General features: G+C 37.9%; 1 protein-coding gene across 3 annotated transcripts in view; it reads right to left on the bottom strand.

Annotated features, from left to right (window-relative positions):
- Nkain3 (sodium/potassium transporting ATPase interacting 3) overlaps positions 1-27,326 on the bottom strand; it is a 698,611-nt gene that overhangs the window by 86,439 nt on the left and 584,846 nt on the right. For all 3 annotated transcript variants that reach the window (XM_074068602.1, XM_074068604.1, XM_074068603.1), the window contains exon 5: positions 25,247-25,307. In XM_074068602.1, coding sequence (XP_073924703.1) covers positions 25,247-25,307 — 61 coding nt within the window. The remainder of the gene's footprint in view (positions 1-25,246; positions 25,308-27,326) is intronic.

The following is a 27,326-nucleotide window of genomic DNA, read 5'->3' on the forward strand; positions in this document are numbered from 1 at the left end:
TTCCAGAGTGTTTCCTGCTCCTTCCTTTAATAACTTCAGAGTTTCAGGTCTGATATTTAGGTCCTTGATCCATTTTGAGTGATACTAGCACAGGGTGATGGACATGGATCTAGTTTCAGTTTCTTGCTGACGGGTAGCCACTTTTCCCAGCAACTTTTGTTGAAGAGGCTGTCTTTTCTCCATCATATATTTTTGGCACCTTTGTCAAAAATGAGCTGGGTATAGTTGTGTGGATTCATATCTGGGTCCTCTATTCTGTTCCACTGGTCTTCATGTCAGTTTTTGTGCCAGTACCATGCTGTTTTTATTGCTATTGCATTGTAATATAGTTTGAAGTTCAGTATTGTGATACCTCCAACATTGCTCTTTATGCTGAGTATTGCCTTGGCTATTTTCAGTCTCTTGTGTTTCCAAATGAACTTTAAGGTAGATTTTTCAATCTCTGTGATGAATGTCATTGGGATTTTGATGGGAATTGCATTAAACATGCAGATTGCTTTTGGTAGTATAGCCATTTTTACTATGTTGATTCCAACAATTGATGAGCACGGGAGATCTTTCCATCTTTTGTAGTCTTCCTCGATCTCTTTCTTTCTTTTTTTTTTTTTCATTTTTCTTTTATTATTCATATGTGCATACAAGGCTTGGTTCATTTCTTCCCCCTGACCCCACCCCCTCCCTTACCACCCACTCTGCCCCCTCCCTCTCCCCCCCCTCAATACCCAGCAGAAACTATTTTGCCCTTATTTCTAATTTTGTTGTAGAGAGAGTATAAGCAATAATAGGAAGGAACAAGGGTTTTTGCTGGTTGAGATAAGGATAGCTATACAGGGCATTGACTCACATTGATTTCCTGTGCGTGGGTGTTACCTTCTAGGTTAATTCTTTTTGATCTAACCTTTTCTCTAGTACCTGTTCCCCTTTTCCTATTGACCTCAGTTGCTTTAAGGTATCTGCTTTAGTTTCTCTGCGTTAAGGGCAACAAATGCTACCTAGTTTTTTAGGTGTCTTTCTTCAGGAGTTTGTAATTCTCCTTGTAGAGGTCATTCACATCCTTTGTTAAGTTTACTCCTAGGTATTTGATTTTTTTAGAGGCTACTGTAAATGGAATTGTTTCCATATATTCTTTCTCAGTTTGTTCATTGTTGGTGTATAGAAAATCTAATGATTTTTTAAGTTGATTTTGTATCCTGCCACCTTACTGTAGCTGTTTCTGGTGACTAAGAGTTTTTGGGTAGAGTTTTTTGGGTCTTTAAGGTATAGGATCATATCGTCTGCAAATAAGGATATTTTGACAGTTTCTTTACCTATTTGTATTCCTTTTATTTCTTCTTCTTGCCTAATTGCTCTGGCTAGAAATTCCAGTACTATGTTGAATAGGAGTGGGGATAGTGGGCACCCTTGTCTCATTCCTGATTTTAAGGGGAATGGTTTCAGCATTTCACTGTTAAGAATGATGTTGGCTGTAGGTTTGTCATAGATAACCTTTACAATGTTCAGGTACGTTCCTTCTATTCCTAGTGTTTTTAGAGCTTTTATCATGAAGTGGTGTTGGATCTTGTCAAAGGCTTTTTCTGCATCTATTGAGATGATCAGGTGGTTTTTGCTTTGCTTCTATTGATGTGCTGTATTACATTTATAGATTTGCATGTGTTGAACCACCCCTGCATCCCTGGGATGAAGTCAACTTGGTTATGGTGTATGATCTTTCTGATGTGTTGTTGGATTTGGTTTGCCATTATTTTATTAAGGATTTTTGTGTTGATATTTATTAAGGAAATTAGCCTGTAGTTCTCCTTTTTGGAGGTATCTTTGTCTGGTTTTGTGATGAGAGTAATATTGGCTTCATAAAATGAGTTAGGCAGTGTTCCTTCCCTTTCTATTTTGTGAAACAGTTTAAGGAAAGTTGGTATTAGTTCTTCTCTAAATGTCTGATAGAATTCAGCAGTGAATACATCAGGTCCTGGACTTCTTTTTTGGGAAGCTCTTCAATTTTTTTTGTGTTATAGATCTAATTAGGTGATTAATCTCTTCTTGGTTCAGTTTTGGGTGGTTGTAAGTTTCTAGAAATCTGTCCATTCCTTCAAGATTTTCAAATTTATTAGAGTATAGGCTCTCAAAGTAGTCTTTGATGATTTCCTGGATTTCCGTGGTGTTTGTTGTTATCTCTCCTTTTGAATTTCTGATTTTACTGATTTGGGTTTTTTCTCTCCTCATTTTAGTCAGGTTTGCCAGAGGTCTGTCAATATTATTTATTTTTTCAAAGAAACAGCTTTTTGTTTCATTGAGTCTTTGTGTGTTTTTTTGTCTGTTTGTTTCTATTTCATTGATTTTAGCCCTTATCTTAATTATTTCTTTCCTTCTGCTTGTTTTGGGATTTGCTTGTTCTTGATTTTCTAGGAGTTTGAGCTTTTGTGTTTGGTCATTGATTTGAGATCTTTCTGTCCTTTTAATATATGCACTCATTGCTATGAACTTTCCTCTTAGCACTGCCTTTGCTGTGTCCCATAGGTTCTGGTAGGTTGTATTTTCATCTTCATTAACTTCCAGGAAACTTTTAATTTCCTCTTTTATTTCATCAATGACATATTTATCATTGAGCAATGTGTTGTTGAGCTTCCAATTGTTTGCATGTTTTTTATTGCTGTTTTTGTTGTTGATTTCAAGTTTTAATGCATTGTGGTTGGATAGAATGCATAGGATCATTTCTATTTTCTTGTATTTGCTGAGGCTTGTTTTGTGCCCTAAGATATGATCAACTTTGGAGAAGGTTCCATGGGCTGCTGAGAAGAATATATATTGTGCAGAAGTTGGATGAAATATTCTGTAGACATCAGCTAGGTCCATTTGATCTATGGTGTGATTTAGTTCTAGAATTTCTTTATTGATTTTTTGTTTGGATGATCTATCTATTGGTGATAGTGGGGAATTAAGTTCTCTCACTACCACTGTGTTGGAGTTTATATTTGTTTTTAGGTCTTTTAGAGTATGTTTGATGAAATTGGATGCATTGACGTTGGGTGCATATAGGTTGATAACTGTTATTTCCTTTTGGTGTATTTCCCCTTTTATTAGTATGGAGTGTCCTTTATTTCATTTGATCAATGTAGGTTTGAAGTCTACTTTGTCTGAGATAAATATTGCTACCTCTGCCTGTTTTGGGGGACCATTGGCTTGGTAAATCTTCTTCCAGCCTTTCACTCTCAGCCAGTGCTTGTTTCTGTCAATGAGGTGGGTCTCCTGTAGTCAGCAGATTGTTGGAATTTCCTTTTTAATCCAGTTTGCCCATCAGTGGCTTTTGATAGAGGAATTTAGTCCATTAACATTCAGTGCTAATATTGATAATTATGTGGTGATCCCTGTCATGTAGGTGTTTTGTTGTTTAAGGGTTTGAGTGTGTGCAGCTTAATCAATGTTACTCTCTACTTTTTTGCCTTTTCATCTCCTGTGGTTTAGTATTGTCTGCTCTTTCATGGTTTTGTTTGCTTTAATTTTCTGTGTGCAGAATTCCTTGAAGAATATTTTGTAGTGGTGGCTTAGTGGTCATATATTGTTTTAGTTTCTGCTTATCATGGAAGACTTTTATTGCTCCATCTATTTTGAATGATAGTTTTGCTGGGTAGAGTATCTTGGGGTTGAAGTTATTTTCATTCAGTACCTGGAAGACCTCACACCATGCTCTTCTTGCTTTTAAGATTCTGTTGAGAAGTCTGCTGTGATTTTGATGGGTTTACCTTTGTATGTTATTTTGTTTTTTCTCTCTTACAGCCTTCAATATTCTTTCTCTAGTCTCTGTACTTGTTGTTTTAATGATAATATGTCATGGAGTAGTTCTATTTTGGTCAGGTCTGTTTGGTGTTCTGGAGGCTTCCTGTACCTGAGTGGGCATAGTTTTCTCTAGATTTGGGAAATTTTCTGGCATTTTCTTGAATGTATTATGAACCCTTTTGCTTGCACCTCTTCTCCTTCTTTAATGCCCATGATTCTCAGGTTTGGTCTTTTGATGGCGTCAGTGAGTTCCTGCATTTTCTTTTTATAGGTCTTGAGTTGTTTAACTAATAGTTCTTCAATTTTTCCTTTAATTGCCATTTCATCTTCATGTTCTGAGATTCTGTCTTCTGTTTGTTCTATTCTGCTGGAATGGCCTTCCATTTTGTTTTGTATTTCTGTTTCATTCTTTTTTCTGAGGCTTTCCATATCGTGGGCTACTTCCTCTTTAATATTGTCAATTTTTGCCCTTAATTCATTTATCTCTGTGTTTATAGTGATGTGTTTCAGTTTGGTATTTATTTGGGGTTCCTATCATTTCATGTATTTGTTTCTGTGTTTTCTCATATTCTTTAATTTTTTTGCCTTGGAATTTCTTGAGTGCCTCCTGTATGTTTTGGTTGACCATGTCTAGTAGCATCTCTATGAAATTCTCATTAGTTACTTGCAGAATTTCTTCTTTCAGTGTGTTCTTGTGGGCTCTGTTGGGTTCCTTGGTATAGTTTATCTTTGTTTTGTTGGAGTCTGGATCTGGGTATCCATTTTCTTCAGTTCATGCTAAATCCTGTACTACTTTAATTTTGGGGGGAGACTGGTTTCCACCCCTTTTTTGTCTACCCATATTTCCACTAGGTACCATTTCTGTCCCTGGACTATGTGTAATTTAGTATTAGCTGGGTTACAATATTAATACTAACAAAACCAAGAGCCAAGGATAAAAAAGAGAAAGAGATGGAAAGATAAAAGGAAGAGAGAAGAGGGAAAAAAATGGGAGAGATAGTGGGTGATCGTACAGCAAACCAGGCAGCAAAACCCTTAAAGAAGGGCAAAAAAAAAAAAAAAAAATTACTCATTCTGGAACAGTAGAATTGAAGTCTTAGTTGTTCTGATGTTACTCTTTTAGCATCCAGACCTGTCTGTGTGTGTCTCTTAGGAGGTTTGGAGCCCTCCCGTGGCGGGTGGCAGGTGGGTGGTGTCCCATGGGCCTATGGGCAGAGGCCTTTTGTTGAGGCGAACCAGAGTGCCTTTGGATCGTGGGCCTGGAGTGCCTGAAGGGTATGGGCTGGCGGAGTGGGATTGTTTGTGTCTGTGGATTGCCAGCTTGGCAGGCTTTAGGGGTATGATCCTGGCGGAGATTGTGCAGGCCTGTGCAAGCATGAGAGGTGCAGTCGGTGGAGATCTTGCAGGCCTGTGCAGGACTGAGGGGCACGGCCCAGTGGAGATCATGAATGTCAGTGGATCACTGGCTTGGCAGTCGTAAGGGGCCTGGCCCGGCTGAGACCATGCATGTGTGGATCGCCAGTTTGGCAGATCTTAGGGGCAGGGACTGGTGGAATGGAGATTGTGCAGGCCTGAGGCACAGCCAGGTGGAGATCCTGTGTGTGTGGATTACTGGCCTGACAGGCCTTAGGGGCTCTGCTTGGCAGAGATTGTGCGGGTCTGAGGGGTGGGAGCTTGGGGGAGCATGACCCTGGTGGGGCTGAGGAGCAGGTCCAAGGATGGGAGACCCCACAGTCTGCAGAGCAGTGGCTCCACTGGCCTATGGGGATGGGGCTTGGCATGAGCACAGGCTATTCTTTTAGTATATTGTGGCACGGAGAAGGCTTCCACTAGCTAGGGGTTCAGAGTACTGATGTTTCAGCTTTCTGTGGTGCTTTACCTCAGCCAAGCATGTCTCCAGCCTCTCAGCAAAGTTCCTGGTTCACAGAGCTCAGGAGGCCTGCAGCTGTGTCCCAGTCACCATCTTGGATGTCTCCCTGCCATCTTTTCAAATACACTTCCTGTGTCAACTTCCAACAGCACAGTCAAGCCACTTCTTGAAAGATATAATGTTGCTTGTCAAGGAATATTTTTGTGGCAACTTAGGTAACTATACAAATTCTTGACAAGGATTTTCATCCAAATGAAGAAATTATAGAGCCACTCTAGATATACAGAGATATTTTACTGTATAAATTCAGATTTGCTTTCTTCTGTCAAAGATACACAACCAATTGGAAATTCTCTTTAGGACACTATTCATGAACCAGGTTGTCACTCATGTTACCAACTCAATCCTCACTCAATCATTGCAAACCTGACTGACACAACATAGAAGTAAGGGAGAATTTAAGAATTTTTTACTTTCTACCCTGTGTGTTCAGGGCAAAACATGTGCAAGGTAGCAGGTTGTCAACCCAGCAGCTTCATCTGAGAAATAATTCACTATGTGTCATGTGAAGTTGGAGACCTAGTCCTTCCGGTTTGGGGAAGTGTCCCCTTTATCTCTGAGAAATTCATTGTACTTCTCAAGGGCCATTTAAGTATTAATGATTTCCATTTCCTACTGACAGACCGGTGGTGTTTATTGTAAATCCAGAATTGATATATGGGTCTTCCTCTATGGATTGCACTCAATTATTCATTATGCCTAGCAACCAAAAGCTCAGGATATATACATGAAAATGTGAACGACCAGGATTAGATGAGAGAAAAGTGATTAGAATTGGGCAAACAGAAACAATTTCTTTTTATCATGTAGACATCACATTAGTAATATTTCTGATTTTACAAAGTCAGGCAACTTTATACAATTTGGAGATTAATTCACTTTTTACATCCATGTTTTAATTAATGCATGTTTGATTTTAATTAAATATATTTAAAAATTTGTAAGTATACTTGACCTTTATCTTTGAAAGACAGTTTGAATTTATAAAATGTTTTTAATAACCAGAACAATAATTAATATAAAATAACTGACACTTGGTTTCCATTGCTAGAATTAAACAGAAATGAACATTTTGCCATAGTTTCATCTTTCTATTTGAAGAACTACTAATCAGATATAATTAAAACTCTCTCCTCCATCCTGTTGACTTGATTTCACAAGTCAACTGGTCTTGTCTTGAACTCCAGCTTTACAACACTTACTAGCTTTAGGACACTAGGTACCTTGTTTAACCTCTTAGTTGCAGTTTGCTCAAATAGGCAAGTTACTTTCCTGGTTATCTATTACTGGATGCTAAAGTACCACATAATAGTGTCTTAACAATTATCATCATTTATTTTGCTCTTGGTTGACAATGTGAGCAGAATGCAGCAGGAAAGTTTCATCTCTGCTCCACACTGTGTTAGCTGGAGCTCTTTCCTGGGGGCTGGAAAAGGAACTTGTGAAGTGATTGCTTCATGTGGCTTGCAAGTTGGTGCAGGTTGTTGGCTGCTTGCTCAGCCGGGACTGATGGCTGGAGCCTTGCTGGTGTCTACACTAGCCTCTCCATTCTCACAGCATGGTAGTTGGATTCCCAGGACTAAAGACCCAAGATAAAGGATCAGGCAGAAGCTGTGTCACCTTCTATGACCTACCCTGAAAAGTCACACAGAGTCACTTGAATCAAACTCTACTAGTCAAGTCATTTACTGAGCCTGACTAGGTTCAAGGGAAGGGGACAGAAACTCCACTTCTAGATGGTGAAGTTAGACAAGAAATCTAGTTATGACTTGTTTTGCTAGACGTGTCTTCCACAATGGTTAATTGTGACTTCCACTTGGTTTACTTTGAAGTAATTTTATTAATATAAGAAAATGTATAGAATGCACAGTATAGGGTCTGGTTAGTTCTTGGTAGGAGCTCATATATATTAGTGTTCAGCTTTTCTTTCACTAGAATTAAAATTTTAAATCTTTGATTCATCTGTTTTCCTAAATCGTATGTCACATCACCATGGAAATACTAAGCGGTCAACACGTGTTTGCTGTATAACTGAAAGAAGGGGCCTCAAAATTGTGCAATTTTGCAAGTATTTTACCATGGTTCCTTTTATTTTTAGGATTTCAGACCTTTTTTAAAATAATTTTATAAAACTCAAGGAACTCCTTTGTAAAAAATGCACACTTCTTTATCCATTAAATACTTTTGTTGGATTCACAGCTTCTTGCACTCATGGACCCTAAACTAAGAACTTCAAATATAGAGTTTAGCCTTTAACTTTGATATACCTATAGCTGAAACATGCCATCTACAGGGAAAATGTGGAATGTCCATTATGTTATGTTGCAGGTTTTTATTATAATCATCAAATAACCATAATGTAAGCATTTTCAGATCCAGCTATTGAGGAGCACAGAGCCCCTGTACCACTGCATTTAGCTTAGAAAAAAGACAAGACTCATGAAGATGAGGATAAATTAATTATTTATTTTTATGATACTGGGGATGGAACCCAAGGTCTGGACCAAGCTAGGCAATTGTTCTGCCACTGAACTCCACCTACAGCTCCAATGTATTGATTCTGAACTTGCTTTCTTGTCTATGATTGTTCCTGCTATGAAGTTATTAGGCCTTTCTTAGCAGAAACTTTACAAGTTGCCAAATCCAGTGACAAGTTCTTAAGGAAGCATTGCTCAGGCCTTAAAGAACTCAAAGGGTCATTACACTGTGAGTTTCCTGCTCTATAATATGAATTCATATGAAAAAAGCTGGGGAGGAGGCTTGACATCAACTTAATTCATGCAGAGAGGATTTTATGACACCCCACCAATAATGAGGACTTTTAGGAGAGACCAGTTATTTCCAGGTAGTTGGCAACTAAACTATGTGGTGTTACTAAGGAACAGGTCACTCTGCACTGCCACTAATCTGCTGCTGTTTCCTGTTGAAAGAATCTGAGCTTTCAGAAGACACAACCTGCTGTGCCAAACCACAGCCATGGTCAGACTAAGTGGCCATAAGAGGCCATGATGTGTCTGCTGGGCAAAGGGGACTTGACAGTGCCCTAAAGCATCACTGATGCCCAGAGCGGTGGCTGGGGCTGGCTTCAGCCTGCCTGAAATGATTTTTTGAAACTTCCAAGCCTCAAAGCAAGCAGATGGTACTCAAGTGTCAGCTTGTGTATGTTCCTTGCTGCTCTCATTCTGACTCAGGAAGTTTCAAATGTTTTCAACTTTTCAGAAAGCATGTGAAACTGAAGAAAGGTATCCCACAGGACAATGAGACATGCCAGGACATACCAGCTCCAGTTGGAAGAGTAGAATACGCAGTCCCAGAGGTTGCTTGGTAATAACCAGGCAAAATGGACTCTTTTCACTTGTATTCCAATCTCTCTCAGCCTCAGGTACTGCTGTGCAGAGCTGATATTGCTGCAGTTGCCCTTGATGATCTGGTGTGGCAAATACTGAGAGCAATCACCCAGAGTCTAGAGGGTATGGAAGCAACCCCAGCTCTGTCTGGGATCCCCAGCTCTTCTTCTGGAGAAGAGGAGAGAAAATAAGAGACAGGTGGTCTCCACACTAGGGGATGTGAACTCAAAGTAAATGCAAGACCTCCCAGTGTGTGGGCATGCATAATGGTTCTCTATTGTTGTCATAGTGAACCTGAGAGTGGATATTAAATAAGAAAAGGAGTGTCTTTGTTTGTTTTTCTTGCTCATAGTTCTGTTGGCTGCGAAGCTCAAAGATATGGCAGCAGATTCTGGCAAGGGTTTTTGTACAGCTTCATAACATTAGGAAAATCAGAAGGAAAAGTCTCTGAGAGCATGTAGAAGAGAGAAAGCACTAGGGGTGGACCTGCTCTACAGACATCTCTTGACAAAGACATTCATCTCTTTTAATCAACTAATCACCTCTTGCAGGTGCTCCCTCCTAATATTTGTACAATGACAATCAAATTTCTTATTTTGATAACACATTTCCATAAACTATTGATTTCCAAAATTTAAAAATTCTGTTTAGTTTAGGATTATACAATGATTTGTGAAAGTTTCAAAATTCTCTTCTCTCAGTTCTCCAGAAGAGCATTCTATCCTAATGGAACTTGAACTGAACTTGTGTTGGGGCTGGTTTTACTCACATTGGGAAAGAATAGAAAATTTGGAGGAATGGAAATTGACATTTCGAAGCCTAGAGATTTTACTTTCTGTGAACTTTTTTTTACTCTATAAAGGTAGACTTCCCCATAAAATGAGTTTTCTCAACACAAAGAAAGCCTTCTGTGGAAGTAGAATTTGTGTCATTGTGTCATGTGAGGGCACTGGTATGCTCTTTACCACTGTGGCTGTTTCTGGGCTGGGTGGGAACCTCTAGAGTGCCCATGTGACGATCCCATTCACTTTCTCTTAGCTTCTGACTAGCATCGATTTTATTCTCTATTCTTTCTTACCCCCCAATACTACAGACCCTGAGGGGAGATATCTCTCTTTTCTTAGCATTTTATGTCACTGAATGGTTTTCCTTGTAGATAATAAATCCCCTGTGTGCAAAGTACACAAAGTGACTTTGTCCTCATGTTTTCAGTGTTACTCCTTTGGATAGTGATATGCTTATTCTGGTTATTCTCAAAGGATTCCTTGGACCTTGCTCACTTTAATATGTTGTCGTTGATTCTTGTGTCTGGAAAGTGGGTTGCAATGTCCCTAGAGGGGTGCTTTGATGATAATAACTACCTACTGTCACTGTGACTTTGCTCATGGCTCTTTTTGTCTCATCTTTGTAAAGATGCCTATAGCACACCTGTTCAACACCATCCTCCTCCCCCCCAGCCCAACACACATACACTTTTTAGTATTAATTTTCTCATTTTTGGAAAATGTAGCAACCTTTATTTTTTTCTTGCTTTAGTCTTTGTCTTCAATAGTATATTTTCTATTTTCTTTAAAGTATCTCAGCTCTTTGAAAGATGCACAAATTGTGCTCTATTTCACTGTACTGGAGCTGCCCTTAACTCTTCAGGTAATCTTCATCAGTAGCTCAGTAATTGAACGAATTGGCGGCTTAGGGCTACCAACTACAGTTTAGTTTGACAGACATTGCTGCCAAAATTGTAATTTTTCAATTCCTATATATTCAGATTCATTGGTGACAAAGGCCTTTTCTCTTTCTATGAATTGCTACTCATTTGGAGAAACAGTCTATTCTGAAAAAAACATGATTTAAAAAAATTCCCTTTTTTGTTTTTGGTTCTATCCTGCATTTTTATTTGACTATACTTCTGTCTTCTTATTCTTTCAAGAATCCAGCTCTTATAATCAGTGCTGACAGTTTCTTCCCATTTTAAAACTTTCTAAGGGCATGTAATATTTAAATAATGGGGTGACGAATTTCTGGATTCCGTTTGGGACCAATGAAGCAAAAATAGAATGGCTGAAAGTAAAAATAATGTTCAAAATGGTACAAGGCTTAAAAGCAACCTTAGAATTTGTCTACATGACTCTAGATGAATTCTTTCCCTATGAATATTTTTGTAGTTATCTAGTCTTTCTTCTAATACATTTTTAAAATCATTCTTATGTTTAGCCAATGTTTTGCTTTGCTCGACAAATCAAATGACAAATACTTGTTGGCTTTGAAGTCCATATTACTTTTTTACCATTTGCTTCTACAATTTTACACAATTTCTTTTCTGAAATATTGATTTCTTTTTTTTATAGTCCTTGTTATTACTTTTGGTTCTCCCTTATCTAGGACAATCTCCATCTTAAATGCCATTTCCCTGCTGAGATTTCTTTTATAAATCCTTCTTCTTTCTATGAATTACGGTTCAAAGAAAATTGAATCTGATCATATCATTCTTGAGATGAAATCCATTCATTGGCGTACATCATTCGGCATAGCATCCCAAATGGTGTGACCTGAGTGAGGGCAGAAGTGACAAGATATCAATTCTCCCATTCCCTGGTATGTGTGTATGTGTCTGCTTCTGTGCTGAGTAAGGCTTGGGTAACTAGCCTTCTGGGCCAGTCATTTCTTGTTAGAAGAGTAATTAATTTAGCAGTGAGTTCCTATAAATGTTGACATTCTCTAAATGAAAATCACTGGTATAAAACAGAATCCAAGGTCCCTCAAAGGCTGACCTACCACTCACTTACCAAACCAAACCTACTCAACTACTCATGACTTCCTGAGATTTTCCTTAGGCCTTTCTAAATATTCAGACTTTTCTAAGTTCTTGGGGCTTAAGACACTGTTTCCCTGGTATTTAAAATGTGTTTTCTTTGTTCTCTTCCTAGAAAAGTGATATTCTTCATATATGAACATGTTCACATGCTCTGAGAATCCATGCTTGATTTCTTGAGACACAGAATCTGCTTATTGTTCTATACATCTGATTCACTTTCTATAGATCATTATCTACATTTCACCGTTCTATAATCAGGGCCTTGATCTTGTTAAGAGGTGCTCTACTACTTGAGCCACTCTGCCAGGCATTTTTTTATATTGGGTATTTTTTTTTTTGTTATCATATTTTTGTTGTACTGGAGGTATATTGTGACATTTACAAAAGTTGTTACGATATGTCATAGTTGAATTCACCCCCTCCATCATTCTCCATTATCTCCTCTCTCGTCCATTTTTGAAATAGTTTCAACAAGTCTCATTTTTTCCGTTTTCATAAATGAGTACATAAATTTCCACTACATTCACCCTCTTACACCTTTTCCTTATGTCCTCGCCCCTCCCACTGGTACCAACACTCCAACTAGGACCTGTTTTGTCTTCTTGATCTCCATTTTTGAAAAAAATAAAGATATTTTGCTTATATTGGGTAATTTCAAGATAAGGTCTTTGTCTGGGGCTGGCTTTGAACCAAGATCCTCCTGACCTCTGCCTCCTGAGTAGCTGGGATTATAGAGTGAGACACTGGCACCCAGCTAAAATCTCATTCTTGAATTAATAAATTAACAAAGCCATTAGCTATTTAAGGTTGTTTAGGCATCTGAAACTGAATAGTAATATGCTGGATCTGGACTACTTTTGCATCTGGACAGGTGTTCTGATCTCAGAACAAGAAAAGATATGAAAGAAATGCAACTTAATCAAACATTGAAATGTCTACAAGACTTGGCAACCTACTTAGACTATAGAAGGAGTACAGAAGACCATCAGGAGATATGGCTGAAAGAAGCAAATGGAATGTCAACAAAGTGTCTGTCAAGACAGATAAGGAGACATTAAAATGCTTTGAAGAGCTAACAAGTATGAAATTAACCAAAAAGAGACTCTTAATAGGAGTGAAGTCTTTTGTCTATTCAAATCTGATGGCATCTGAGTCCTGTTTCTGTGGGTTGCTATATTAATCACATTTAAAAGGTATGAAATGAGATTTCTTCTTGTTCCAACAAGTTCTATGTACATCTTAAGTCTTTTGGCAGAGAAATAGAATCCGCTTGAACTTTAGATGCTGCTTCATAGCTGAAAACTCCTGAGCATGCAGCAATCTCAAGTTATTTGAGGTGCTTATTTATCAGAGTTGTGTATTTGTAATTGACTGTAGAAAGTGTATTTCTAATTCACTATATGAAGAGCAAAGTCTTAATATTCTTTTATAAAGTACAGAATAGGATTTTACAAACATTAGGATAATTTGTGTCTTCCTGGGATATAAAATCTTTGTAATTCTTAGTGCAATCATGTAGATTATCTGCCAGTCAGATCTGATAGATTTATCCTGTAAGACCAATTCAAAATTTGAATTGGATCAGTGGTTTTAGTTTTAGTTTTAGTGATTTTAGTTTGAAAGACAGGAATGTTTCATTAAATTCATATGATGTTTAAGAAAATTTGAGATTTAATTTATGTATTTATTAGATTGTTAGATTAGATATATTTTATTAGCTTTTTGATTAGATTTATTTGGCTTGCTGGAGCAGTTTAAAAACTAGTAAATATTCTGTTTATTAGGATTAATATTTGAGGAACTTCAACAAAAGAATGATAATTACAATTAATTCAATGCAGATTAAATGTTTCAGGGACTTAAAGCTGTAAATTAAATGTTATTTAAAACAATTTGGACTACTGAATTTGAATAGACCAAAAATCGTATGTTCTCCCTCATATGTGGACATTAGATCAAGGGCAAACACAACAAGGGGATTGGACTATGAGCACATGATAAAAGCGAGAGCACACAAGGGAGGGGTGAGGATAGGTAAGACACCTAAAAAACTAGCTAGCATTTGTTGCCCTTAATGCAGAGAAACTAAAGCAGATACCTTAAAGCAACTGAGGCCAATAGGAAAAGGGGACCAGGAACTAGAGAAAAGGTGAGATCAAAAAGAATTAACCTAGAAGGTAACACCCACGCACAGGAAATCAATGTGAGTCAATGCCCTGTATAGCTATCCTTATCTCAACCAGCAAAACCCCTTGTTCCTTCCTATTATTGCTTATACTCTCTCTACAACAAAATTAGAGATAAGGGCAAAATAGTTTCTGTTGGGTATTGAGGGGGGGAGAGGGAGGGGGTGGAGTGGGTGGTAAGGGAGGGGGTGGGGGCAGGGGGGAGAAATGAACCAAGCCTTGTATGCACATATGAATAATAAAAGAAAAATGAAAAAAAAAAAAAAAGAATAGATCAGACAGTAATTGAAGACCGAGTGGAATATTATTCCGCCTCAAAAAGAATAAAATTCTGATATATGCTATAATATGAATGAACCCTGAAAACCTTATGGTATGTGAAATGAGCCAGATACAAAAGGGCAAATACTGTGATTCCCCTATATAAAGTACTTAAATTAAGCATATGCCATGGAAAAGAAGTTACCAGAAGCAGAGAGGAGGGAACGATGAAGAATTATTATTTCGTGAATGCTTGTATAGTTTAGCTCTGAAAGGTCCTATGTTAAAGTTTGGTCCACAGCTTGGTGACAGCAGGAGGTGGTGGGAACTTAAGGAGGTGGGGTATAGTGGGAAGTTTTAGGTCATTTGGGTCACTTCTCTCCCTTTTGTACTAACCACAAGGCATACAGTACACTTTCCTCTTTTTTTTTTTTTTTGATAGTACTGGGGTTCAAACTCAGGGCTTTGTGCTTGCTAGGCAGGCACTTTACCACCTGAGCCACTTTGCCAGTCCAGGCATGCATATTAGTTTTGTCACATTCTGCTACCATCATTTGCTGCCTCATCATCACACAAAAGCACTAGACCACCTCAAAGGACTGAAATCTCCAAAACTGTGAACCAAAACAACCTTTTTGTCTTCATAAGCTGATCATTTCAGTTTGTTACAGTAACAGAAACTGACTAAGACAGGGGCAGAGACTTTGACATGATGAGAACATTGTGGAAAGGGATGGTAGTGATGGTTGTGCAACACAATTGTGACTGGGCTTCATGATACTGAACCATATGCTTGAAATGCTAAAATGGTAATATTACTTCATATACGTGAAGGAATATCAATAAAAACAAACAAAAATCTTCCCCAAAATGATTTGTAAATGGAGTCCTAAAACTTCTATGTAGCAGTCAGAGCTTATGACAAAACAAGTCTTAAAAATGTGTCATGTTTAGAATTGCATAATGATTGAGAACATTGAGTAGACATAGGCAGAATTTTCTGCATGCAAAAGCCTCATCATGGGCATCAGAAAATGCTCAGTTACAAAGTGTGAGGAAACTCTGGTTTTCACCTATTTCCCTGCAGCTTTGTTCTTTCATGAGGATGGAAACAGTTGATATGATGTTCTGGGCTCCACAGCAGGACTAGTAACTTGGACTCTTCGTTCTCCATAAATAAAAACAAAACAGATTTCATTTACTTTCCCCAAACAAACATGTCTATGAATAAATAGAAAATGAGGTAAATAGAGAGCAAAGGAAAAGTGGACAAACCAAGTCCACTCTGTGTACTTTTTCTCAGAACATGTGAAAAAAATGTTAAGCTATTTAGGTTTTTCCCATAGCCTTCCTGCTCAATGCAAGGCTTAAAACAAAGCCCCTGATATAATATATCCTTTAATTCAGTAATCTTTTGCGAATCAGTGGGTCAGAAAAAAGCCCAGATCTTGTCTTTGACCCCTTGGTGTAGCTTCCACAGCATTATTTTTTTTCTGGGAGCCTTTTCCATGAAGTGATTTCTATTCATTTTCTGGTTTTCTGCCAGAATGCTCTTCTGGCTCTTTGCCTCAGAGCTCCTTTTTGTCCTTCAGGTCTTACTTATATGCTATCTCTACAAAGAGCCCTTTCCAGGAATGCAATGTTCCACCCCAAGTGATAAGAGAACTACTGCAGGTTTTTACTCAGGCGTCTCCCCTCTGGGAGTCCTTCCTTGAGACCCTCTGGGTGCTCCTCAGCCCTTGTGCCTCGAAGGCACTTAAGATCCTATTTTAAAGTTATGCCATCAACTTTCCTCTAAGCAATAACTCAGACACCAAGGTTATTGGTGGCTTTTCCATTTTAAACATGGCTTATAATCTTTCTTGTCTGTCTGTAAAGTGGAAGACCATAGAGAGCTAGTTGCCAGAGAAACTTAGTTATGGGCTAGGCCTGGAATCTACACTAGAATTTAGTCTCATGGGACACATGACCCATGGAGGCCAGGACATTATGATATAGCTGTGTGCCTGGGAGAAGAAGAAACACATAGGTTTAGTGACTAGCTAGCCAGTCTTGGACACAAGCTTTAGGAAACATGTCCTTGAAATATACCATTAACTCCAATAGAGAATTTCTGTTCTTACAATGGAGAGAGAGAGAGAGAGAGAGAGGTATCTTCATATAAGGAAAAATGTACACAAAATAGAAAAGCTAGTTAAGTAGAGCTTCAATATAATTTATAAATACTTTACTTTGTACCTCATATAGATTTTCATGTTGACATCCATGCCAACATTTAGGTTCACTTTCAAATATTGCTCCTAGAAAGAATACCAACTTATTATTTTGTGGTCAGTAAAGTTCTTAATATAAAGAGCACAAGATGAGTATTCTTTTATTTCTAGTTACTTGTATGACATATCTTAAAAAGAATTATAAAATCAGATCTTTATAAAATCTTAAATATTTAGTCCAAGACTATAGATTTTGAAACTATTACATGCCATTTTGTCATCCAAAAGACATAAACATCTCTTTTTATTGTTTGGTCTTTAAAATCTTCTGTTTCTAAGGGCAAAATAGTTTCTGCTGGGTATTGAGGGGGGGGAGCGGGAGGGGGCGGAGTGGGTGGCAAGGGAGGGGGTGGGGGCAGGGGGGAGAAATGAACCAAGCCTTGTATGCACATATGAATAATAAAAGAAAAATGAAAAAAAAAATCTTCTGTTTTATTGCCTGATCTTAAAATGCTTGGTATAACAGTGTGAGTATAAGCTATATACTAGAGATGGCTAGTTAACATTTTAATGGCTTGGTAAATTTATCACTTTGAGGCTGGGTACTGGTGGCTGACATTTGTAATCCTTGCTTCTGAGGAGGCAGAGATCAGTACAAAGCCAGCCAGCCTGGGTGAATAGTTTGAGAGACCCTATGTTGAAAAAACTCAACACAAAAAAGGCTGGTAGAGTGGTTCAATTGGTAGAGCACCTGCCTTGCAAGCATGAGGCCTGGAGTTAAAAAAAAAAAATTATCACTTCAAAAGTAGCTTGAACAAGTGCTTCAAATTTTGTTAGCTGTATCTGCATGAGAAATTTGGTTCATTTGCATTAGGATTTAGAAATAACTTTTAATTTGTGAAATATGTGCTGTTGAAGAGATGGGATTGCCTGACAAAACTCAAGAAATATGATTGTCAAGAAATTCAGAAGAGAAAATTTTCAAGAAGGGAGCAGTCAACAGTGACCAAATCCATAAATTCTAATGAACCCCGATGAAATCTAAGAGAATTTAACAATTAGAAGGCCATGGTTGGCCTTGGAGATGGGATTTTCCGTGATGATATAGGACAGGAAGACTGACAGCAGCCATGGCCATGAATTGGAAGTGAAAAGTGAATGCTATCAGTCTCAACTGTTTTATTGAAAAGTCTGGACATGAGGGGAACAAGCATGAGAGAGAAGTTAAATACATACCAGGTGGGGAGTTAGGAGGCATTTCTTTTTTTGTTTTAAATTTTGTGACTTTGTAAGGTGAGAAAAAAGAGTCAGTGGGAGGAAGAAACTGGGTGGCTGGGGGAAGGGAAAGAGAAAGAATAATTAATGGAGAAGATGCTTCAATATGTTGGAGGGGTGATGATTAAAGCCATAAAAGCCATAGGACAGAAGCCTCTTTTTCTATGTCAGGAAGATGAACATCATGGATAGATAAAGATGGGTCTGAGGGGAGAGAGGGCCTGGGAACTTGAGGAATCTGTGCCTGCTGGCTTCTATTTTCTTTGAGACAAATTCTCTGTGATTGTCTTAATGCTAAGGACATGGGACAGGAGAAGAGAAGGGTGGTGTGACTCACATAATCTACTTGGGCCTCAACTGTGGACTCTTAATATGCCTGAAACGAGTGTAGGGTTCTCTAAGGCACTGACAGCCCAAAGCTCAAAAGGGGAAATGATGAACCTACAAGAGATATAACAGTAGCAAGCATGATCAACTCAGTAAATCAGCAAACCCCAAAGTTGAACAAAGCCAAAAGTAAAGAAGAATCAACATGAGACTCAGTCTGGAAAAAAATCAATAGAAACACAGGAATCAGTAAAAACCTCTCAATCATAACACTTGCTCAGGACCTTCATAAAATCCTTACAGTGAATCTCTTCTCACTGAATTCAGGGTATCACAAGAATGTGATTTTACTTTTCTTATTTTTTACTCTGCTCCCTCATGCTACACTGGATTCCAAATCCCTTGTTTCCATCCAGTAGCATCTGGATGGCAGATTCTTCATTCTTCTTTCTCAATTTACAGACCCACAGACAGTGTAGGGCTGTTGGTAATGGTGAGAATGTGCCAGCACCTGCCTATAGAGGGCTTGTTTTAGGGCTAAGGCTAATGTTTCCCATGACACTACAATAAATCTGCACGCAGAGATCAGGTGGTTTGCAATGGCTCCTGATGTTGACTACTTGTAAACCACTGAAGACTAAAATGTGATGAGCCTGATTGTACCCTGAAATAACACCCACCTGTGGGCATGACCTATAGAATTGTGGAGTACTTTAGTGATCCCCGAGGAAGAGGTGATGTGATGTGGTAATGCACATAGAGCTAGAGACTGGCAGTTAGGATCACCTTCATTTAAATAATTCTGAACATCTAGTTTCACAGGAAAACTTAGAAAATGAGAGTCTTTTCCGAGTACAGATATTGTTTGCTTTATGGTGTCAAATGTTCTGTCAAAACAGGTTATTCTTGGTATAACTGTACGGTTTGTATCTTGAATGCCCCACGAAGACCTGTATGCTAAAAGTTTGGTGGTCAGCTTGTGATGCTACTAGGCGGTGGTGGAACCTTTAGGAGGTGGGGCCTAATAGAAGAAGTTAGCTAATTAGGGATGTGCACTTGAAAGTGATATTGGGACCTGGGCCCCTTCTCATTTCTCTCTTTGCTTTCTTGCTGTCATTGTATGTATTTTGTACGAAAAAATTCCCTGATTTCCTATGACATTGCATATGAAAAAACAGATCTGGGGATACTAGGTAAGGTAAAAGAGTGGGGGATGCAGTAGTTGCAAAAATAAGTTAAGCACAGTTTCAGAGACATGTTCAGGGTCTACCGATGCACCGAGAATAGGGTTTTTTGTGGGAAGAGGGTGTTTATGAGAAGAAAGATTAAGAACATACAGAATCTGTTAGTTACTTGAAGAGAGAAGCTGTGGTCTAGATGTTTGTGTTACCCTCAGATTCTTATGCTGAAACCTAGTTCTCAAGGTGATGGCATTGGGAGTACTGGGAGTGGGGCCTTTAGGAGATGATCACAAAGGTGGAGACAGGATTAATGCCCTTATCAAAGAGTCCCCAGAAAGCTGTCTTGCCCCTTCCACCATGTAAAGATATAGTGAGAAGACATCCTTGTATGAACCAGAAAGTGGGCCCTCATTAGACTTCTGACCTGCCAGTTTCTTAATCTTGGGTTTTCTAGCCCCACTTAAAAGCTATTCAGTCCAGGCTAGTCTGTTACAGCAACCCAGAAAACTAAGACAGGAAGGGTGTCTTAGTTTATTTGGTGATTCACTGGATGTGAAAGGTGAGGGGATAGTCCACTAATATGCCCAAGTTTCTGGCTTGTGTGGAGAATAGTCATGCATACAAATGCAGGCAGAGAAGAGGAAGGCCTTTCTCCAGCCTCTGCCAGGGTCCATTTGCTCATACCTTGATTCATTCTGGTTCACTTGTTGACTCTTAAATAGCATGCCCATTATGCTAGGAAATGAGCTTCTCCCTGGTGAATATCATGACCTTAGAAAATTACAGCTGTGATAAATGTTTCCAAAATGCACAAGAAAGCATAGAGCAATATTTACCCTGGGAAAGTAGGATGAAAGAGGCCAAATTTGGTAAGTAGTTAAGTTGGAATGCACATATTAGTGAGTTGACAGAGGGAAGGGACCTCTGAGGCATGAGTGTGAAGAGCTTGGAGAATTTAGTAAATGGATGTGACTGGAGATGAGTGAGAGAGTACTATACATGGCTGTAGATAGTCCTTAGTCAGGATGAATTACAGAAGTCCTGGTTTAATGAGATAGAAACTTGCCTAGGCTCTATTTCACTATGAGTTTAGTGCTGACTTTGGAGCTGGTTCTGATGAAAGGGCTTCTCTACCTTGCATCTGTGAAGAGTCCTGTTTGATTCACTGGTTTGGGTATTTGTGTATTTATGATATTCTTCTTGGGACATATTGTCTTGATAAACTCCCCAGGACCCAGAATCCTATCTCTAAACCACAGCACTGCAGCTTGAATCGTATCCCATGCTACCTGACTTTCCCATGTATGGGCTGGCAGAGGTTACCACCTGCTGGTCAGTGGGTCTGAAAAAAGGGGAGCAATATGGCTCTGCCCCTTTGGCCACATTTTGTAGATGAGTTCACTCTAAAATTCCTGCCTCTCTTTCTTCATGCATCTATCTTTAAGTCTCTGTTTTCTCAGGAATGTCTTGTCTGGGAGTCCACAAAATTAAGCTTTTGGGCTGGGGTGTAGCTCAGTAGCAAAGAACGTGTCTAGAATTCACAGGGCCCAGGGTTCGATCCCCAACACAATAAAGAAAAACAATTAAACTCTTGTTCTAATGTAGTGCAGTGGAGGCTTCATCAGTCTCTCTATATCTTGACCTTAAAATTACTAAAAGTCCAACTAATTATGTTAAAGAAATGCATGACCTCCATTTGTGGCAAATAAATATTTGTAAATGTATTAGGCATCTTACCAAATTTATACATAGGCAGTATCATCCCATCAAACTTGGGGTTTTGAAAAAATGTGTTGGCAGGCCAAAGAATCTAACAATACAAATTCCATAAACATTTCTTTTTTTTGGTGGAAATGGGATTTTTGGTATGAGCCACTGTGTCTGGCTCAACAAACATTTCTTGATTGTATGCTTTGTACAAAGGCAATGTTCCAGGCTCTAAACGTGAGCTCTGGGGAGGCAGATAGGGCAACCAGCTCTTGGGAGAGTTACATGAACCAAACAGACAGTTGCTGAAGGAAGACTACACTCTCTGAGAACCAATATATTCCTAACATCACAATGAGCAAACACTGGGACACCTTTGTTGACTATGACTTCGGGACTATAATTACCCAAAGTCTCACACATTTCTCCATCTTTGATTCTAACAATATTCTTCTGTCCTCCCACCCTCCCGCCCCATACATTGCAAGGGACACAAATCAATGAACTCATTTTTTTTTTCCCCTGAAGATCATCCGTGCCTCTGCTATGACCTTTTCCAATTGCCTGGACCTTGTTTTGTGGTCACCTTACTTCTCTGAATCTTTTCTATACATTATAAACCAAAGAAGGTAAATCTGGAAATTAACACTCAAGCTAGTCAGTTTCCTATTGATTTCTCTTGTAAATTTTTAGAGATGGATAGGGCTTAAAATCATTTTCTTTCTAACTTGCATTATTACCCTGGTAATATTACTTCATTCTCTTAGATGTCATGGGCAGATGGGCACTTAACTTAAATACCAACCAACAGGAAGCCTTAAGGATAGTGAAGATGGGATGCTTTTCCAAAACCCATTTATTTCCCCTAATGAGAAGTTCCCTAAAGTCATACTAGCAAGGATCAAATGGTTGTACAGAGAGTTATTTTGAATTTATCAATGTGAAATATGAAACTCAGGTCTGAGGAGTTAATTTTCTTTTAAAAAACTATTAGTGTTTTCGATATATCTTTTTTCCTTACCATTTAACATATATAACCCAGCCTAGACTTTGTGAGAGGAAATAAATGTCCCAGGTGTAATTTGCAGCCTAATATGAGAACTAGTGCTGGAATCAATCTTCAAATTAAGCCTGGCAGTGTTTATACAGGTGAACCACTACTTTTCAGTGTATTTTGCCTTGCCACCACACTGGCCTGAATTAAAAACAATCTTTGTACTAAGTCTGACAAGATAGTAACAAGCCGGCAACTTCATTTACAGTAATAGATGATTCACAAGCAAGATGTTGACAGGCTTTATGATTATAGATTCCAAAGATCCTGGTCTCACAAAAGTGCCCATAGAGATTGATAGATATATAAAAAGAATAAAAATAGAAGAAAGACATATAAATTTGCTTTTTTATTAGCACAAATGATGAAAAGGTTTGATGCCTACCTAGCACTTTGTTTTCGGCTAGCTTTTTATTTCATTGTCTTTCACTTGCGATCATGATTTTTGTGAGAAATCATTAGTAAAGAGGCTGAGAAGTAACTAGAAAGATAGGTGGCTGGAAATGAATGTTTCCTCAAACTTTTATTACCCTTCAGAAATATCTACCTGAAATGTTAGTTCCATAGAATCAGTGAAGCAGTGCAGAGGACAGAAGCTAGGACTGTTATTAATTTTTTAAGACTGGCTGACAGCTTTCAGTTCAAGAACAAGGCTTAACTTTGCATTTTGAATAATGCAGAGATTTTTATTGGCTCAAATAGGAATCATAATGATAAATGATACATTGTCTGCCAAAATACTGCAACACTGTATTATATTTGAATTTACTTTTCAGAATAAACTTTCTGGGTGCATACTTAGACCAATTGGAAAGCTACCAGTATTGTTTCCTTATTTTGTATTTAAATTTTGGAAAAAAAAACTGAAGGACATGTGCTCCTGATGGGGTGGGGGGTTGGAAATGTCACGTCCAAAGGGCGGCACATTATGGCACCTAAAAGCTGAATGTTGGCACAAATTGTACTAATCGATGAGATCATTGCAATTGGCTGTAGACCTTACTTTTTACTCATATCTGCCTTCTGAAGACCCTGGGACAATTTAATTACCTCTGCACTTTTGATTCTTGCTTCTTTCAATAAAACTGTAAAATTGCCATTGACTGAGAACTATCAGACTAAAAGGTTTGTGATTACTTTTCACTGTCGTCTCTCTTCCAGCATATTATCATGTTAAGTTGGGCACATTCACTTTGTTTTGAGCACCCAAGGCTCCTTTTGACTCTAAGTATTATTTGAATTGATGGCAGCACAACTACTATATCCAGATATATCTCAGTAACTTAATGTATGACCCTAATAAGAAACACTTGAATTAAAACATGAATAGACTAGGCTACAAGCAGCTAGCTGCTTCAGTCCTAGTTTGATGGGCATTAAAATAGCTGATTCAGAGATTTCTATAGTGAAGCTTAACTTAATTAAAGGCATCAAAGTCAATGGAACTACAATATCTGTCAGTAGCAATAAAATCTATGTATACTGACATCATTGTTCTAAAAGAAGGTGGATAGAAGGTCAAAAAACGTTTGTCCAGTTTATATGAACTTCTTATTTTGCATGCCATTTTGTGTTTCCTGGTTTTACTTAAAATCACAAGTCTCAAGGAAAAGTTTCATTTTTTAAAAAAATATTTATTCTATTAGATAAAAGGAGACTAATGACTATACTTTTCTTCTCCCACACAATAAAGTAGCCTGAGTACTGGCATCTTTTGAGAGTCTCCAGCCAGTTTAGTGAAGATTAAAAGAAAGAGGCCTGTTTTTTGTGAGGGAAAGGTTGGGAGTTACCTACTCAAAAGTATTTTATTAGAGTTTCAGATGAGATTTGTCAATGTGTCAATTTTTTGAAGTCTTTATTCAGCCCAATTTCCAGTAACTTCTTTAAGGTCCCAGTTCCAGGTAAAATCGGTCGTGCTCAACCGAATTGTTGCTTCTGGCTGCAGCTTACTTTGGCTTGAGTTGAAGCATGCTGCCAATTTTCTGTACATTAACTTTGTCAGATTGTGGAACTACTAATGGAATTTGTGAAGTCATAACTTTTGAAGTTAATCTCAAAGTGAAATGTGAAATGTGTTGTCATTACAACTGTACATTTGTTTTAAACAACTGTACTTTTGAAATATCAGAAACTCTCTGGTTCATCTACCATTAAAAATATATCCTCAAATACACATAAAACATGATGGAATATGTTTGCATGTTTTCATTGCCTGATAAATTTTATATCAAGGCCTAATATTTCTCACATTTGGCTCAGTAAATTGAGATGAGATTCTACTTCATACATCACCCACTGCGTCTATTTTATAAGGGAACATTCATCAGATCCTTTTAAAGTCTGATTCTAGAAAGAAGATATTATGGCTAGATATATATTCTCATTTTATTAAAGGACCCATTTTAAACAATTGAGGGAATAATTTCACTGATGAAACCAAATCTCAGTTTGGATAAGTATGACTTATCTAAAGTAATTTGTTTTTTAAAAATAAATTAAAAATTTCTTTGCTATTACATGAGCCTGTAAGAGAGTTGTGTGAGAAATGCTTTGTACATTGGCAGATGTTCAATAAATGTCAGTTATTAACCTATGTGGCTAAATCCCTAACATATAACTTCTGGCTATAACATGACTTTTATTTGGATGCTACAATATGACTTAGCTTCTAAACATTCCATTAATTCTGTTTTTAGTATTGCTTGTAGTTTTTTTGCATTCTACCTTGAAGATTGTAATTTTTAGTTTTTGCATAACATTTTATGTAGCTTATATACATATAGGTCTTGCTATAATGCATTGTGTTGATATTGTCACTATTAGTCAGATATTAAAATTCTGTCAACAGCATAGGCACAATTGGTGATGATAAAATAAGCTCTGATTACCTACTCAGCATATTGCTTAGGCTCTGCTGAAGAGGTCCTAAAGCAAGGTATGACAGCAATACTTAGGCTTCCGAGTCTCTGGCCATGCTCCTATATAACTCAGATTGCAAGTTTCACTATTTAGTGCCTCCTTATTTGTGTGCAGTTTAGTTTGTCATCCTTTGATTATAACTTTGTTATGCTGAGTTCAATCATTTTGGATTCTGAATATGAAAGATTTCATAGCCCTATAATGATTAGTTTTGGATGATTTATGTCACCCAATGTGAACCTATAGGGAGGAATAACAGTACTTACAGGTGTCTTCTTCCTCCATTGAAATACTGATCACATAACAGGCATACACAAACCCAACCAACTGTAAAAAAGAAAAAATGTTCTGTAAGAAGTTGTGCCAAATGTTCATAAATAGCTTATATAATCCAATAGATAAAGGCAAAGAATATATATATATAAGTAACTTATAAAACTTTAATTTAAAAAATCTTATTTTAAAAATAATGGCAGTGATTTCAAAGAACCTTTTAATTTCTATGTTACCTTACTAACTTTCTGAAAGCACATAAGAATGGGAAAAAATTTCTAGATATTTCACTTAGATTTTTTTTAGGTTTTTACTATTTATAGAATAATTAGTTCTACATTCATTATTATTACAACCATCTTAATATTTAATAGCCACAAAAGAAACCAAAATGTGCTGCTTATAAATTAAGTAGCAATAATCTACTTAATTATTTAAAATGCTGTGAGAGTATAAATTATATCTATTACTACCAAATTGTTTTGTTAATTATATCATAAGAAAGTGCATTAACTTTCTGGTGATTAGTTAGCAGAAAAGTAAAATAGAAAAAATAATTTATACTTTGGATACTAGTTGTTCAAAAATAAATGTAAACACAGAGTGCAGCCTTTATAGCTTTTCAAATTGTTTTCTGCACTTATTATGCTGAGAAGATGATTTTTATTCCACAGAGTCAGAGACACTGCAATTCCTGGAGGACAAATTGCCAATGAATATAGTCTAGTCTAAAATTACTCTAAGTTCTTTGATAGCTGTGAAAAATCACAACCTCAACAGCTATACTAGTCTGCCTTCATGGCATTCCCCTCCATTGCTAAAGCCTGTTTCCTCTCCCCATCCTCATTATAAAGTAACATTGGGAAGGAAATTTTTCTGATAGCCCCACTGTCAAAGGTTGAATTTCACAACATAGAGAACAATAGATTTGGGACTTCCAAGTTCCCGTGTGGTTTTGGACCTGAATTTATAATCCTCCTCAAGACTATATAAAGTTCAACACACCCTGAGAGGCTGAAAGGTTAGGAAGTGAAGTCTTACAAGAAGGACTTACACAAGGAGCTGCCTGTGTACTGGCAAGTCCTCCCACCTCAAGGGCACTGTCCCTCATCTCAAGCCACGTGAGGGGTTGCTTCAGAGATGCACTTGGGGACCTTGGCCTCTCTTGTACTTTGGGGAAAAAGGGGGCTTGGCATCCAACAGTTAGAAGAATCAAAATTCAGGGGGCTTTGGCTAGTGAGGTTCCTGTCTGAGTGTGTGAACAGACAGGACTGGTGGACTTGGCAGCTTAGGAATGGGGAGATCTAGGAGTAAAGCCTTTGGAGAAAGCTTCCTATGCTGTTCTGAATTGGCTTCCTACCGGAGGCAGGACCTCAGAAGAAGAATGTCAGTACTTTTGGTACAAAAGGTGAGTAGTGGTGTTATGTGTCTAACCAGAGGACTAATAATTCAGACAGCATCCTCAAGGAGGATTTGAGTGGGGTTCTGAAGAATGCACAGAATCACTCCCAGGAGGATGTCAGCCTATGGGAACTGTCAAACCCAGAGAGCAGCCCCTGCTCCATTACATGTGGACCAGTCCTATTAAGACCTACTCCTAACTTCTCCTCCTATCAGCACTCCTTCTAATTCATCCCTGAATTAGAAGAAGTTAGAGAAGTTAGTGAAGAGTGGAGTGAGAAAAGGAGAAAGCTGCTATATTTCTCTTTCTCACTGCAGATTTGCACATTGAAATCAGGGTCAAGCTGAGGAGTCATCTTTAGTGGGTAAGAGTTTACATCAACCTGGACAGGATAAGTTAATATCTCTGAGGGGTTAAAACAACTATAAATTCAGCTTGAAATAGGATCCAAAAGTTGAGATAAAACAAGGTCACAGATTGTACTTACAGAGGAAGTGGGAGAATGAATAAAACTGCCTTTTGATTCGATTCTATCAAGCCAGCCTCACTCAGTAAAGCAGTTGCATACAGAAAAAAGAAATAAACAAGAGCTGGGTTCAAGTATGTCTTTCCTTATTTATAAAGAAGAGATTTGCTAAGTAAGTGAATGGTGTACACAAAATTTATTTGAA

The sequence above is a fragment of the Castor canadensis genome, chromosome 3, assembly GCF_047511655.1.
Source record: "Castor canadensis chromosome 3, mCasCan1.hap1v2, whole genome shotgun sequence".
Lineage (NCBI taxonomy): Eukaryota > Metazoa > Chordata > Mammalia > Rodentia > Castoridae > Castor > Castor canadensis.